The sequence below is a fragment of the Rhipicephalus microplus genome, chromosome X (assembly GCF_043290135.1).
Source record: "Rhipicephalus microplus isolate Deutch F79 chromosome X, USDA_Rmic, whole genome shotgun sequence".
NCBI lineage: Eukaryota > Metazoa > Arthropoda > Arachnida > Ixodida > Ixodidae > Rhipicephalus > Rhipicephalus microplus.
The window spans coordinates 163584118-163598971 of NC_134710.1; the positions used below are offsets into that span (position 1 = coordinate 163584118).

Genomic DNA, 14854 nt, shown 5'->3' on the forward strand with positions numbered 1-14854 from the left:
GGGAGATTGTGTCCCCCTGTCTTACACCCTTCTTGATTGGTATTCTGTTGCTTTCTTTATGAAGCACTATGGTAGCAGTTGATCCCCTGTAGATTTCTTCCAGGATGTTTATATATACTTCATCTACGCCCTGATTCCACAGTGTCTGCATGACGGCTGATGTTTCTACTGAATCAAACGCCTTCTCGTAATCTATGAAGGCTATGTGTAGTGGTTGGTTATACTCTGAGCATTTCTCTATTAGCTGATTGATAGTATGAATGTGGTCAATTGTTGAGTAGCCTGTTCGAAATCCTGCTTGTTCCTTTGGTTGATTGAATTCTAATGTTTTCTTTACTCTGTTAGCAATTACCTTTGTAAATAGCTTGTATACTACAGAGAGCAAGCTGATCGGCCTGTAATTCAAGTCCTTGTCATCTCCTTTCTTATGTATTAAGATGATGTTAGCGTTCTTCCAAGACTCTGGTACTCTTCCCATCAGGAGACACCTCGTAAACAGGGTGGCTAGTTTTTCTAACACAATCTGTCCTCCATCTTTTAGCAGATCTAATGTTACCTGATTCTCACCAGCAGCTTTGCCTCCTTGCGTGCTCTCCAAAGCTTTTCTGACTTCTTCTATCATTACTGGTGGGGTGTCATCTGGGTTACTGCTAGTTCTTATAGTATTAAGGTCGTGGGTGTCCCGGCTACTGTACAGATCTCCGTAAAACTCCTCCTCTATTTTAACTATCCTATCCGTATTGGTAGTTATTTCGCCTTCTTTGTCCCTTAGTGCCTACATCCGATTTTTCCCTATCCCAAGTTTCGTCTTCACTGCTTTGACGCTTCCTCCGTTTTTCAGAGCTTGTTCAATTCTCTCCATGTTATACGTTCTTACATCGAGTTAATTAGCTCCCGGTTACTGTGCTGGTGCAACCACTTCATACGCCTGGTAGAGCGCCTAAGTTGCACATTGGGACGATGCCTCTTTCGGAGGGAGGCAAATGTCACATGCTTGCTCAAGAAAGACTATGGCAGTTGTGCATGTGCCATGAAGGAGTATGAAATGGACGGAAAAGATGAACTTGCTTGCGCGTTTTATTAAAAAGACCGACCTGCTTCTGGGGCCTCAATCTTTGTGGCAAGACCTCTGTTTTGACGTTGTGACAATATCGTGACTACTTGTGCAACATGGTAGCACCCCCGATTCTCGCTTCAGTTGCAAGTTGCTCAGTAACTTATCATGTGTACAGCGAGTCAGTGGCCGTATTTTGTTGTTAATCTTGTTATCAACGGTTTGTTTTGATGCTTCGTTGGTAGCTTGCTGCAATGTTGGTTACTCGCTACAATGTCAGCGGCGTTGTTGCGAAGTTGGCAAAGGGCATCGTAATGCATGCTTGTGGGCACCCCTCGAGATCACAGCAGATACCACTGTTGTGGTTGAACGATTGCGAAAAAAGATAGTTGCGAAAAGCCTTTATGACGTGCGCAGGTGACATGGGGACAGATTACGGAAAATAGTGCCACCAACCATCGAAGGAGAGTGAAGTGCAACAAAGAAGCCGTTTTCAAACAGTGTGCATGTTGGTCGATAGACCTCTCCCTGTTTGAAAACACTGTGACGTCATTGTGTGCACCCCTTGGTGCAGGTGCTGGTTGGCAAGAAGTTCCGCTGGCAGGATCTTTCTGCATAGCAGCACTGCCTGTGTCAGCATTCCTTAAATAGAAATTTCTGTGAATTGCTATATTCTAATGTCCTAGCTTTTAAAGGCAAGAGTCACTGCTTATAATCGACTATTCTGTTCAGTTAACATGTGGCAATGCTCGTTGCAAATGGCAGAAAAAAATTTTTGCGAGCGGAAGAACTGATCAAGATCAATCTGCCACCGAAGAGCTGGGCCCAGACGTACAGTTAAATATTCTTTAATCACCTTTCACTTAATTACCTTCTACTACCAAAACGATAGAAGCCAATACCCTTTACCACATGCAAAGCTCGAACGCGCTCAAGAGGTAGCTTTTCGCATGCTACAAATGAGATCGTACCCATCACGCGGCCGACTCTGCCGTTACAACTCAGACATAGATTCACAATGCCCAGACTACTCAGAAGAGTACTGTTCACTCGAACACATGCTCTGGCAATGTCCCGCATTACCTCGAGGACCTCTCACCAGTGAGTCCAACTGGGAAAAGGCACTCAGGAGCCCCAGTCTCGGAAACCAACGAATGGCAGTCCAGAGGGCCCAAGAACTGGCGGAACGCCACCACGTTCCCGCCCCAACTCGGGCATCGCCTATAGTAGCAGCTGCTAGAATGTCCCTCGTGGACACCCTGGTGCCCTAAACTCCTGAGGACCATTTATTAAAATTTTTGACTGACTGACTGAGCCTCTTTGAAGGCGAAGGTTCAGGATGCTCCCGGTGACTGGTGCTTTGAGAAATATTTGCATGGCAAGAATGTGAACAAAGTCAATTTTCATCGTGACATGTGCTCTAGTTATAAACTAGGTATAACGTTGGTGGCAGCCAGGTTTAGAGCTGCTCTGCACGATGTTACTGATAAGATTTTCACTCAATGCGATAAATTCTAATCGGAGATAACTGTAAAAAATTTTGACGCGCTTTAGGCTGAAGTTCAGAAATACCTGTGAAAATTAGTGGTTTTTCTTGGCAGCATTTTTCATAACCCATAGAAAGTTGGCGCAGTTTTAAACCTTATCACTTAAGTACAGTCGAATCTCATTATTTCGAATACGCTTAATTCGAACTACTGGTTAATTCGAACTCATGATGAGGTCTCTTAAAAGCTATGTGTATTCCAATGGCCGAAAACGCCCGGTAATTCGAATGCCCAAGCACTTTCGATGGTTAATTCGAACATACCACGCTCCGGAATTGCTATCAGCACCCCACCCAATCCCGCCGCAGCACCTGCGACACCTCAACGCTGCCCGCGAAGGAAATGAAATGAAAAGGAAAAAAAAAAGGCTGTGGTGGAACGTTTGCTCTCTCTCGAATTCCGATCTGTGACGCGCCCGTGTCACGCTTCTCCCTTTTCCGCCCTGCCAAGTAGACACCCCCCCCTTCCAACGCCGCGTGCGAAGAGAGAGAGGGGAAAAAAAATAAATCTATTGCTGGGTTGAATGATTGTGTGGTTGAAGGGAAAAAAAAGGCACTATCTTCTGCAGCCCTTGCCCCTTGGGGGAGCATGGCTCTGCGTCTTGAGGGGGGGTCTCACACGCCGGTGCCACGCTTTCCCCTTTCCCTTCCCTGCCACGCAACCCTTCTCCTTTCAACAACGTGCGCGATGAGAGCAAAAAAAGAAAAGCTGCCGTGGAGTGTTGGTTTTTTCTCAAATACCAATCTGCTTCTCTCTGCGTGGAGACGCTCCTCCTTTCTCGCCACATGCTGGCCATGCTGCGGCTGCGTAGCAGAGAGCAGGAGGCTCCGCTACGCAGCAGTCGTTGTCGTCGTCGTCAGTGTCGGCGCTGGACATTTTCACGCGCAACTTGTCTTGCCAGGAGAATGCTGAAACTGAAGTAGAAATGCTTTGCCAGCTGCGTGCGAAATTGATTGACTCGCTGCAAGGCAAACGTATGCAGACTCGCATGACCGATTACTTCAATTAATAACGGATGTCCTGTGATTTGTGAATAAATGTAAGTGTTCTTAAACTTCCCCCTCGTGTTTTACCTCAATGCACATGTGCCACTGCATGGAGAGCCCTCCGTTTATTTAGCTTTCATCAATTCAAACTTCTTTTAATCGAAGAAATTTTCGGGCCTCTTTGAGTTTGAATTATTGAGATTCGACTGTATAGTGATTATATCATGCTCAGTCACTGCATATGATGCCTGCAACGTGTTCGCATACTTACATCTTTCTTTAAACATGATACAAAATTAGTAATGTGCATTGATGCTTCATAAAGATAGAGCTATAAATGTACCAAGTAAGGAATAAACAAGAATCTCCTCTGTTTTCATTAGGACGTATGAGGGATTCGATAATACGAGTTCTACATTTATTGTGTTTGCACATTCACGATGGCACAACACATATGAAGCTTCTGTAATGCTAAAATATTCTAATAGCTCATTTGTAGTTGTACCTTTCAGTTGGAGGTCATGTACTCTTGTTTTCTGCGTGCAGCACGCACGCTGAGATGTACCCACCCGTAGATGATCGCATCAAATACATCGTTCACTAAAATGTTGAATCGTGAAGTTTTGTCGATCACCGGTTAGTGCCACTGGCCTGCAACGAGTGCGAATGTTTTCGCAAACAAAATGTATCGTCATCACACGGCGCCAACCACACACAATATTCTCAGCATCACCATCCACTAAGGTGAACCAATATTGTTGATGCTTTTTAATGCACACTACATGCCACAATAAATGTTGCACATTTTCGTAGACGGTGCCACCGTTTCTTGCACAGGCTGCCACATACGTGTGTTGCTTTCTCCTAGGTAAACAGCCAGCCAGCGAGGCAAATATTTCGACACGCAGTTTACCGCACACCTAGATTGTTCCTGGCACATACCGCATCTAAACTTACCACAGTAAGCTGAACTTTAAGCTTTTAAAGAAAGAGAATGGCTTGTCCCAAGCAATGTGCGACTGCACCACGCTGAGGCACCGGCGGTGATATTTTGCCACTCACTGCCTTGCACGTTCGCCAGTGACGTACCCCGGTAGAGGTCCATTGCCAAAAGCTGAGAACCGAAGTTCTCAAATATTTCGCCCAGCATAATAAACTCAAACCTCTTTATAACAAACTTGCATCTTACACGAAAATAAGTTCGTTATATCCAAAAATTCGTTATATAGGTTTAGTCTTAAGACTAAATTTATTGCATGACAATTTTTATTTGCTTCATTATAACGAATATTTTGTTATATCCGGACTCGTTATATTGAGGTTTGAGTGTAGATGCACCCCAACATTGCTCCGATTTTTTAAGAAAAAAAAGTGTGTTTATTATGCGAGTAAGTACAGTAGGAATCAACCAGCCTCTAGAATCTGTGCAAATGTACGTACATTAAGGTCACCTACTAACAGAGTACCCTGCTCATCTGGAAAAAATTCACTGAAGAATAAGGAGTGGCTGGGATGCTGTCACGAATTATGGGTGTGCGGCCTTGTGCAATTAATTCAATGAGATTCGAAAGAGGAACAAACATTTATTAAGAAAACAAACAGCACTCAAAAATATATACAAATGTACAACAAACAATATAACTGCAAAGTAATTAGAGCTTTACCCACAATGAAATAACTCAAACGTCCTAACAAAAGTCTTAAACCTCATGCCCTCGCCCCGCCACGGTGGTCTAGTGGCTAAGGTACTCTGCTGCTGACCCGCAGGTCGCGGGATCAAATCTCGGCTGTGGCGGCTGCATTTCCGATGGAGGCGAAAATGTTGTAGGCCCGTGTACTCAGATTTGGGTGCACGTTAAAGAACCCCAGGTGGTCGAAATTTCCGGAGCCCTCCACTACGGCGTCTCTCATAATCATATGGTGGTTTTGGGACGTTAAACCCCACAAATCATCATCAAACCTCATGCCCTCTACTGCGGCATCTCTCATAATCATATGGTAATTTTGGGACATTAAACCCCACATAAAAATAAAAAAGTTATAAACCTTGTCTTCTGCTGTCTCTGCCCGGCCTACGTGGTGCCGCTGACTTGGTAAGCTCGTTGCCCACGTCCGGTCTGTCGTCGATCCCGACGTCCACTTTGCAGCTCGATGTATTCGTCGCTGCCTGTTTGTGCAGGCCGTCGTCGCTGACGCCGGTAGGTCCCTTTCGGGCTACTGGTTCTTTTGATTGCTTCACCTGGCGTGGCGTTCCATTGATAACGTGGCACTTTGGGGATTGCATTGTGTTGCTTGCTTGCGAAAGGGGGCTTGCGCCGCGAATGCTTGTCCTCGCTGGGCACGGCGGCTGCATCTCTGAGAAGCCTCCTTTCGATCATCGCCAATTTTGCCGGCCACCTCGGGATGCCTGCGTCTCAGGCAGCTGACCCGAACGTCGTCACTCCCGTCGCGGGTGTGTGCCGACGATGTTACCTTCCAAACATAGATGTGACCAGAAGCAATCTTAGCTGATGACTTCCTCGTCCTTCTCTTTGACTCGGTCCTCATGCCCAGTGTTCTCGAAGGACGTGTCTTCGAACGCTGGTCGTCTTCATCGTCTTCCTTTCACACGGCTCTCACACCATATGACAGATGCATATGGCAGGCATTCCCAACTTATTACCAGAAACTTCACCCAGTTCCTCATGTGGAAAGTATGCAACCACTGCATTTTACCTGTACTAACACTGGAGCTTGAAATAAATTAGTTGTTGAAAGGTATGCCTGTGTTGTAATTGTATTTATTTTTTGCATTTTTGTTTAACTTCAGAAGCAACAAAATCGGAAGTATTGCAAGTACCAATAATACAAGTTCTCGTGTTGCTGCTGCAAAGTGTAGGTAAAGGGTTATTCACAGGACGGATGTGAGCACAGACGAATCAATCATGTGACATTTGACGTGTTTTTCTTCGCGGCTCGCGTGCATTCACACAACGGAAAAAAGCAGTCGACGATGTGGACGGATCGGCCCTACCCTCTTTCCCAGTGTAGGTGACGACTCGTATGGCATCGGGAGCTATACTGTAGAGGTTAGATTGTGCAAAACGGACATCGAGCGCAAGCGTAGCCTTGCCCTGTTGGCTGTTGCATCTTGAAGATGCAGCAGACGAAAAGGAGAGGGTAGTTCTTCAAGCGAGAAATCGATCTTGGTTAAGCTGTGGCTTATCATGAAATCTTTTGGGATGCAAAACCAGCTTTACAGAGAGCTACTCACCAACGATCCCGAACAGTACAAGCGGCTTAGATTGGATTTGAAGGAACTGTGGTCGCCAGCCGAACATGTTTCACCGCCAGGAGCTTTGTATGTTTTGCTTTGGATTTGAAGGAACTGTGGTCGCCAGCCGAACATGTTTCACCGCCAGGAGCTTTGTATGTTTTGCTGAAAGTTCCACCTGATCTCAACTGCGATTTGGGTCTCCTCCGTTTCACAAATCTCTCCTCGCAGAAATGGGTGACGAATGGTGACATAGTACGCAATGCCCGGAATCGAATTGTGATTTCTTCTGTCGTGGGATTACAGCTTAAGATACCAGCCTTTTCACTTCTCACTTTTACTGATTGATTTCTGCGGGTGGCATACAGCAAGGTTGTGATGACACAAGTAAACTTGATTAAAATCAGGGATTTTATCAGAGCATTAGGCACGCTCAAACTGGAAGTAGCCCGTACATAAATAAATATGTAATAAAAAATTATCACTTTCATGATGCGTGGCGACAACTCATAGGTAGGTCCACTAATGTAACAGTTTGGGCTTGTTAGTGTAGCATAATGTGAGGTAAAAGTGTGGAAGACTTATCAAGCCATTTTGGTTTAATGTACAAAAGGTACACCACAACCTGCCTTAGACTTGTTGTAGCAATTACATTGGTCTCAGTGGATGATGACAGGCTGTGGTAGCATCTTTACAACATGCCTGAAATGAGAGGGGTATTTTTAGAGGTGCACTGTAGATGTGTGTAGTAATGACTACATGTGATCTGGTTTACAATACGTATTCAGTTGTGAACAGTGGAAATCTGTTAATTTGCTAAATTATTCAGGCTGAATTGATCGATAAATAAAGCAATGCCTGCATGTCAAAACTGTCAGTGCTATTTCTAGGAAAGAATTGTTTTTTGCATTATGACAGAAGTATGGTATGGATGGTGCACACGAGATTTGTCAAGGGTTTTTATAAGTATGTGCGAATACTAAATTTTTCGGTTCCAAATGAATAGTGATGTGGTTGAACAATTTCTGATTAATTCAAATAGTATATATCACATATTTCTTTAAAAAATTGGGTATATTTTTCATTGTCCAATTAACCAGCGCAATGTTTCCTAATATAGAAACAAGGCATGCGTAAATGTCGTCCTTATTGGTTCTAAGGGAAGTGGAAGCAACTTTGAATAGTAGTATTTTACTTTCAGCAGAATTCAAGTGGAAACCGGTCAAATACGAGACGTTTTAAAATTTACTGGATTTAGAGCGTATTAGTCAGTGTACTAATAAGCTTTTAAACTTGCGAAATGATGAATCGATGTGAACATAATATGTTCATTTAATCTTAAAATGGCGCTTCACGGCAGTGCGGACTTTCTCTGGGTAAGTGTACTATAGGTACACCATTCCTTCGCTGCAGTGAAATCACGTTTATGGAGGGTTACACGAGGACTATTATACATTTATTTGTTCATTTCAAATACTTCAAAATTTTTGATTACCTTAAGGGGGGACGCGGGGATCAAATCGCGAAATTCTCGCAAAAAAACGAATTTTGGATAAGGGCAGATTTGGATTCTGCATCACCATTTCTATCATATCTAAAAATATTTCCGCCGAAAACGATCTCAAAGTAAGCTTAAAAAATGTTTTTCTGACCGCGGATCGCAAAAAGCTGGCTGAAATCTGCGCGAAAATGGCCCATTTCCGAGCGCGATACTTCCGCGCCTTCGCCGCCGCTCGCGGAAAGCTTGGTGTCACTGGAAAGCTTGCTTCACCGCCGTACTTCTCCCGGTGAAACCACGACTCTACGAGCTAAGATAAACGCACAAACAGAAAAAATGCGAAGGCATCCGCGACGCCTTAGACGCGCACCCATTGGTCGCTCCTGTCACGTGGTACTGAGCGCGCTCTGTGAGTGGCTGCTGGGACGCGCTTGCTTGCGCTGGTCGTCTGCTCCGCGCACGCACGTCTGCTACGCACACGCTGGCGCACTATAGTTTGCGAATCTATAGAATCTATATAGTTTGCGATCCATTGCGGGCTTAGCGCCCGCAATGGATCGTCGCGTGGACCGGAAGCGCAGGACGAAGTACCGGAAGAAGTACGCTTACGGGAAGCGTAAACGCAAGCCTCCTGTTGGGAAAACGAAGCAGTCAGCAGCGATTGAATCAGACGAACCGAGTACCGCGTCGCCACCAAGCTACGTGTCGTCGGAAGCCGACACCTGCTCGCTGCCGATGCTCGGCAGTGAGGCCTATGACGCGGGGCCGTCAACTAGCCGCGACGTTGCGGTGCGGCCCGAACGCGAAAGAAGTTTCGTTTTCGCTGCGGCGGGTGACGATGCGGTGCCGGCTGTTCAAAGTGACGGTGAATCGACGCCTGGCAGTGACACTGAAGACCCGGGGCCATCAACTAGCCGCGGCATCACGGTGCGGTGTGAACGCGAGAAAAGTTTCGTTTTCGCGGCGGCGGATGACGACGTGGTGCCAGCTGTCCAGGATGTCGGCGATCGTTTGCCTCAGCGGAAGCGCACCGTTCAAATACACCTGGAACCTCGTTTCGTGTCCTCGGAAGGCGCCGAGAAGCAAGCCAGCAGTGTCCGCGATGCACTTCGCGAGGTGTCGGCAACGGAGCGGAAGTTCGGGTTCGCGCAGCAAACGGAGCAAACATCGGCAACAAAAGAGGATGAGTTCACCCTAATTCAGGTTTCTGCCATGAATTCCCTAATAGGACCTGCACTCTGCCCAAAATGTTGTAAGAAGACTTTGTCAGTGCAGCATGGGACAAAATTGGGCCTGGCAGTAAAACTGGTACTTTTGTGTGCTTCCTGTGGCCCTATTCATTCACCTTGGTCATCCAGTAGAAAATCCGAAGGAAGGGCTTTTGAAGTCAACCTAAGAGCCATGCAAGCAATCAAGTCCATTGGAAAAGGGCCCACTGCCCTGAATGACTTCTGGGCTACAATGAATGTCTCTCATCGGGGCATTCATCAAAAAACCTATCAGGAACACCTAAAAAAAACATTCAAACCAGGAGCAGAGGAAGCTGCACAAAACATCTTTGCAGATGCTGTGCTTGCGGTAAAAGACGTGTACAGTAAGATGCAGCCATCAAGCCCAAACAACATCACAGTTGTGTATGACGGCACGTGGCTTACAAGAGGCCACAGCTCACACATTGGGGTAGGATGTATTATTGAGTTTTACACAGGGCTTGTGCTGGATTGCACAGTCCTTTCCAACTTCTGTCTTGGGTGTTGTCAACAACCAGCAGAGAGCGACCCCAACTTCGTCACTTGGGCTGAGAAACATCAATGTCAGAAGAATACTGATGTTGGCTCCGGACAGATGGAAGTGGAGGCTGCTCTGACACTTTTCAGGCGCTCTGTCAGCAGGTATGGCCTCCGCTACACCAACATTATATGTGATGGTGACAGCCGAACCTATCTTGCTCTGTGCAAAGATGAGGTGTACTGCTTCATACCACTGACCAAAGAAGACTGCGTGAACCATGTGCAGAAGAGAATGGGCACCGCTCTCCGCACACTGGTGACAAGAGCTAAGAAAGGGGAGCCATTGGGTGGGAGAGGTGGACTGACGCAGGAGTTGATTAAAAAACTGACCAGCTACTACGGGTTAGCCTTGCGAAAACACACAAGTGTCCCTGACATGCAAAGGGCTGTGATGGCCACTTTTTAACACGTCACGTCCACCGACGACGAGCCTCACCATGAGCTCTGCCCACCTGGCCCTGATAGCTGGTGCAAACATCGTTCAGCACAGGCCAAAATGGAGCCAGCACCACCTCCCAGGTATAACCTGTCGAAACGTGTAGCGGAGGCTCTGCTGCCTGTATACCAACGTCTCTCTGACCCGCAACTGTTGGAGCGATGCAAAGGCAACAAAACTCAGAATGCGGCGGAAAGCTTGCATTCAGTTATTTGGTCACTGACTTCAAAGGACCAACACGCTTCATTGTTCGCAGTGGAGACAACAGTACATGAAGCAGTTGCACGCTACAATTTTGGGAATTTGCGAGCCTACACTGAAATGTGCAAGTCCGTGGGCATCAAACCTGCTAGCCTCGCCCTTCAAAGAGCTGAAGAAAAAGACCAGCAAAGAAAACGAAAAGCACGCAGTGCAGAAAAAATGAAAGAGAAAGGACGTAAGAAGACCCTCGCAAGCAAAGACACAAAGTATTACAGTCCCGGGGCATTTTGATGGACCTTTACTGACTGTTCAACTTTAACGCCAGTTTTCTCAGAAACGTGTTTTGACCCGACTGTCCAGCTTGCCACGATGCTTGCATGACTATGGCTTGACGGATTTTCATGTGGTTTTTTGCATTGTGTTCCTCAGTGAATTTTCTATGTCGTGACGTTTTCATATTTGTTAATTACTACCTCAGTATTTTTACTCCTAAGCTAATTTCACATTATGATAACGACCACATTTACAAGCATGTATACAATGTTCTCTGTAAAATAAAAACAGAGTCATAAAAATATTTGCAGAATGTCACGACATCAACCATCCCAATGGCTAAAATATAAGAGCAACTATAGGCTTCTACCATGTTCTTTTGTCACACCAGGCTTTGGGCAAGTTTGGTAGTACACTGATGGATAAAAAAATTTATAATGCCAGAACTACTGGAGATAGCTGAATGAAACTTTGTCATTTATCATTTAGCGCAGTTTCTAGTAAGCATGCCAAATTTCATTGCTCTACGACAAAAACTAAAGAATTTCACTTTCGATCCCCACCTCCCCCCTTAATTGAAAGTGAACATACAAATATTTGAAGCACTAGAATATTCGCAAAAGCCTAGCTTTTGTCATATACGTGGTTTCTTGTTCTCAAATAATACTGTTGCGATTCTGCGTTTGTGTGTATCAAGCCTCTTCTCTGTCTTAGTCGTTTTTTGTATTTGCTCTGCGTTCCAGGTTGGGCATTGCCCTTCCCCCCCATGTTTAATTGCTTCCATACTAATGGGGATGAAAAAAAATGGACAGCTAGTCGCACGTCTGATAACTACCTATTCTACTGCTTACACTTTAAGGATTTCAAATATGTTCCAACGGGATATTTTTGTGACAATATAGTTCAATAACGAGTTTGGCTGCCGGTCCTTGCATAATGACAGCAGGCAGTTGCAAAGGAGAAAAATGAAAGCATTAGCAATAAGTGAAATAAAAATTTTTGCACTACTAGCCACCAGTAAATAAAGGTTTTGATAATTATGCTTGCAGAAAAAACAAAAAAACACTTTTTGCAAATTCAGAAAATAAGCTGGCAATAGAGGTTCACATTCACATTGTAGGATTCACTGCTGAAAGAGGAAGATATGAGAAATACTAGTTTCTTGTGGAAGAGAACAACTGACTGTCAGCATGGCGCAAGAGTCTGACATCATGCTCATCAGCGTTTCCGGGCAATTGTTAGGCATTCATGTTTTATTAGCTATATGTCCGTGAAATTTATCATAAAGTATCCTGTGAGTGTGATATCCTTAATTTAGAGCTAAACATTTTTTTTAACTCCCCATGTTATAGCCTGAAATCTCCAATGAAAAGCTTGCGTGATCATCAATCGATTACACTTTTTTAAAGTTACTTTTTATGAATGAAACACTTTGCCACGTTGTGCAAAATTTTTTATAGAGGGTAATCTTCATTTCAGCTTAAAGAGACACCAAAAAGAGAAAAAAAAAATTTTTTTTCATATTAGCAAACTACTCTCACAAGTTTAAAGTCACCATGCTTGCTGCGAGAAGGTGCTTGGGAAGCATGAAAACACACACAAAAAAAAGTATGTGACAATGCCACTTTGAGATGCCTGCACCAAACTTCATGATGTTATATATTTTGACGGTGTCTACTAGGTTTTACGTAGTTTTTAATAAGTAAGAATGAAGGACGTCACCTTTTGAAACGTTCACTGCGGCATGGGTCGCCAATGGGTCACGGCTAGGGTTCCTCCTATGCGGCTGTGATGTTATGAGCATGCATAATCTTGCTTTTGCAATAACCTCATCACATATCAACGTCGAGGCACAATCCTTGTTGTAAGTGGTTGTAAAGAACCAAGAGAATTTTTTTTCCTGTGTTAGATGCCATGACCCACTGGTGAGTCACGGCACACCTGGAAGATATGCAGAGTGGTTCACCAGTAGGTCACATCGCACGTAGAACAAGACCTCAAGAACTGTGCTGCAGCAAATGTGTTTTAACGTACAAAGTTAAACGAGATTTTGTTGAGCCAATGTTGCCAAAACACAAGGAATACACTCTGCAATCCGTGACATCAAGTGCTGGTACTTCAAGCCGAAATAAGAAAACTAAACATTTGCATTGATTTTCTCCTCCTTTAATAAATATATGATGATGAGCCAATGTTGCCAAAACACAAGGATTACACTCTGCAATCCATGACATCAAGTGCTGGTACTTCAAGCCGAAATTATAAAACGAAACATTTGCATTGATTTTCTCCTCCTTTAATAAATATATGATGGTGCAATTAATGACATTGGAGACATCAGAATACAATTTATCAGCCTAAAACCATTTGTTGTGACACTTTTTTAAGCCATTGTATAATTTTTTTATATTGCAGGACAAACTCCTTAAATTTGTTTATTTATTTATAGGTTCGAGCTGAGTCGGCTGTAACTCTTGGCTACATGGCACAGCTTCTGAGCAAGTCAAAGCTGGAAGAGCAACTTCCAAAGCTTCTCCCATCTCTGATTGCGCTCTATCGAAAACAACATGACTGTTTTCCTGTTAGTAAGGTGAGTATTGTATTGGTGGAATCAAATCCATTTAAATTGTATCAATTTCCTTCTGGAGCTTGCTTGGTAGAACTACAGTGGACTCCCAATAAACGAAACTCGCTTAAATGAAAATGCCTCATTAATGGAACTAAATGGGCTTATATGGCTGGATTTCTATGTGTTGCGCAATAAAATTCATCGGTTAATCGAAACAGTGCTTATTGGTCACCTACAGTTAAATGGCACAAACTCTAAACACAGCATAGACTCGCTCATGCCAAAGGTAGTCTCACAACCATGGCAACATCTTGAGATCGAGACAAGTCAATCCAGTAGCCATTCTCGCTTGTGGCTGTATAGTGTACTAGAATATGGGGTAGTGTGTTCATGTGTTCAGGGAGGAGCCGTGGCTGCCGCAGTTGGTATCGACAGCCGCGAGATGGCGCCACCTTAGCATAGGCTGTCGCCTCACGCATTGCCTCTTATGCACTTCTGTGCTTTGATATTAGTAATAGCAGGGGTTTAACATCCCAAAATCACCAGATTATTATGAGAGACGGCGTGGAGGAGTGCTCTGGAAATTCGACCACCGGGGGTGCTTTAACGTGCACCTAAATCTAGGTACATGCACCTCAGTATTTGCGCCTCCACCTAAAATGCAGTCGCCGCGGCCGGGATTCGATCCCGTGACATGCACTTGCATGCATCACGCTTAATAGTCTTGTGTTTAATTTTCGACTCGTCCGCGAAAACCTTTCTGAATGGGTGTGTTCATACTGCATTCCATGCATTCCATGCGTACTGCAAAACGAAATGTCAAAGCTGCAACGCACGGTCCAAATGCAGGTATTAACAAACGACAACGAAGCAGTCATCCCTGTGGAAACTGCCTGCAGTTTTTAAAGTTCGGTTGGTGAACGAATAAAAAATTAGGAAGATTGAGGTATCGAAGGAACATCTATAAACCCGAAAGTTTCTTGTGATATTACTGCTATATCGAGTCATAGTCTGCACACTGCGACAGTTACGCGCGCAGCACCGTCCTTGTCGATAGTTGCATCATGCAATTGTAATTATGTGGCTAAGGTGACAAAACTGCCATTTGATTGAGAGGCACGCTGTAGCTGAAGACTTGGGAGTACTTTTGACAACCTTGGGTCCTTAAACTATTACGTGCACGCCCAATTACTGCTGCTGTGGCTCGGATATTGCACTGTACAGTCAAAAAGAAACATCACTTGGCA

The 14854-nt window shown here is 44.6% G+C and overlaps 1 protein-coding gene across 2 annotated transcripts in view; it reads left to right on the forward strand.

Annotated features, from left to right (window-relative positions):
* Positions 1-14854, forward strand: part of c11.1 (maestro heat like repeat family protein c11.1) — a 235084-nt gene that overhangs the window by 25275 nt on the left and 194955 nt on the right. For both annotated transcript variants that reach the window (XM_037428500.2, XM_075878112.1), the window contains exon 8: positions 13488-13628. In XM_037428500.2, coding sequence (XP_037284397.2) covers positions 13488-13628 — 141 coding nt within the window. The remainder of the gene's footprint in view (positions 1-13487; positions 13629-14854) is intronic.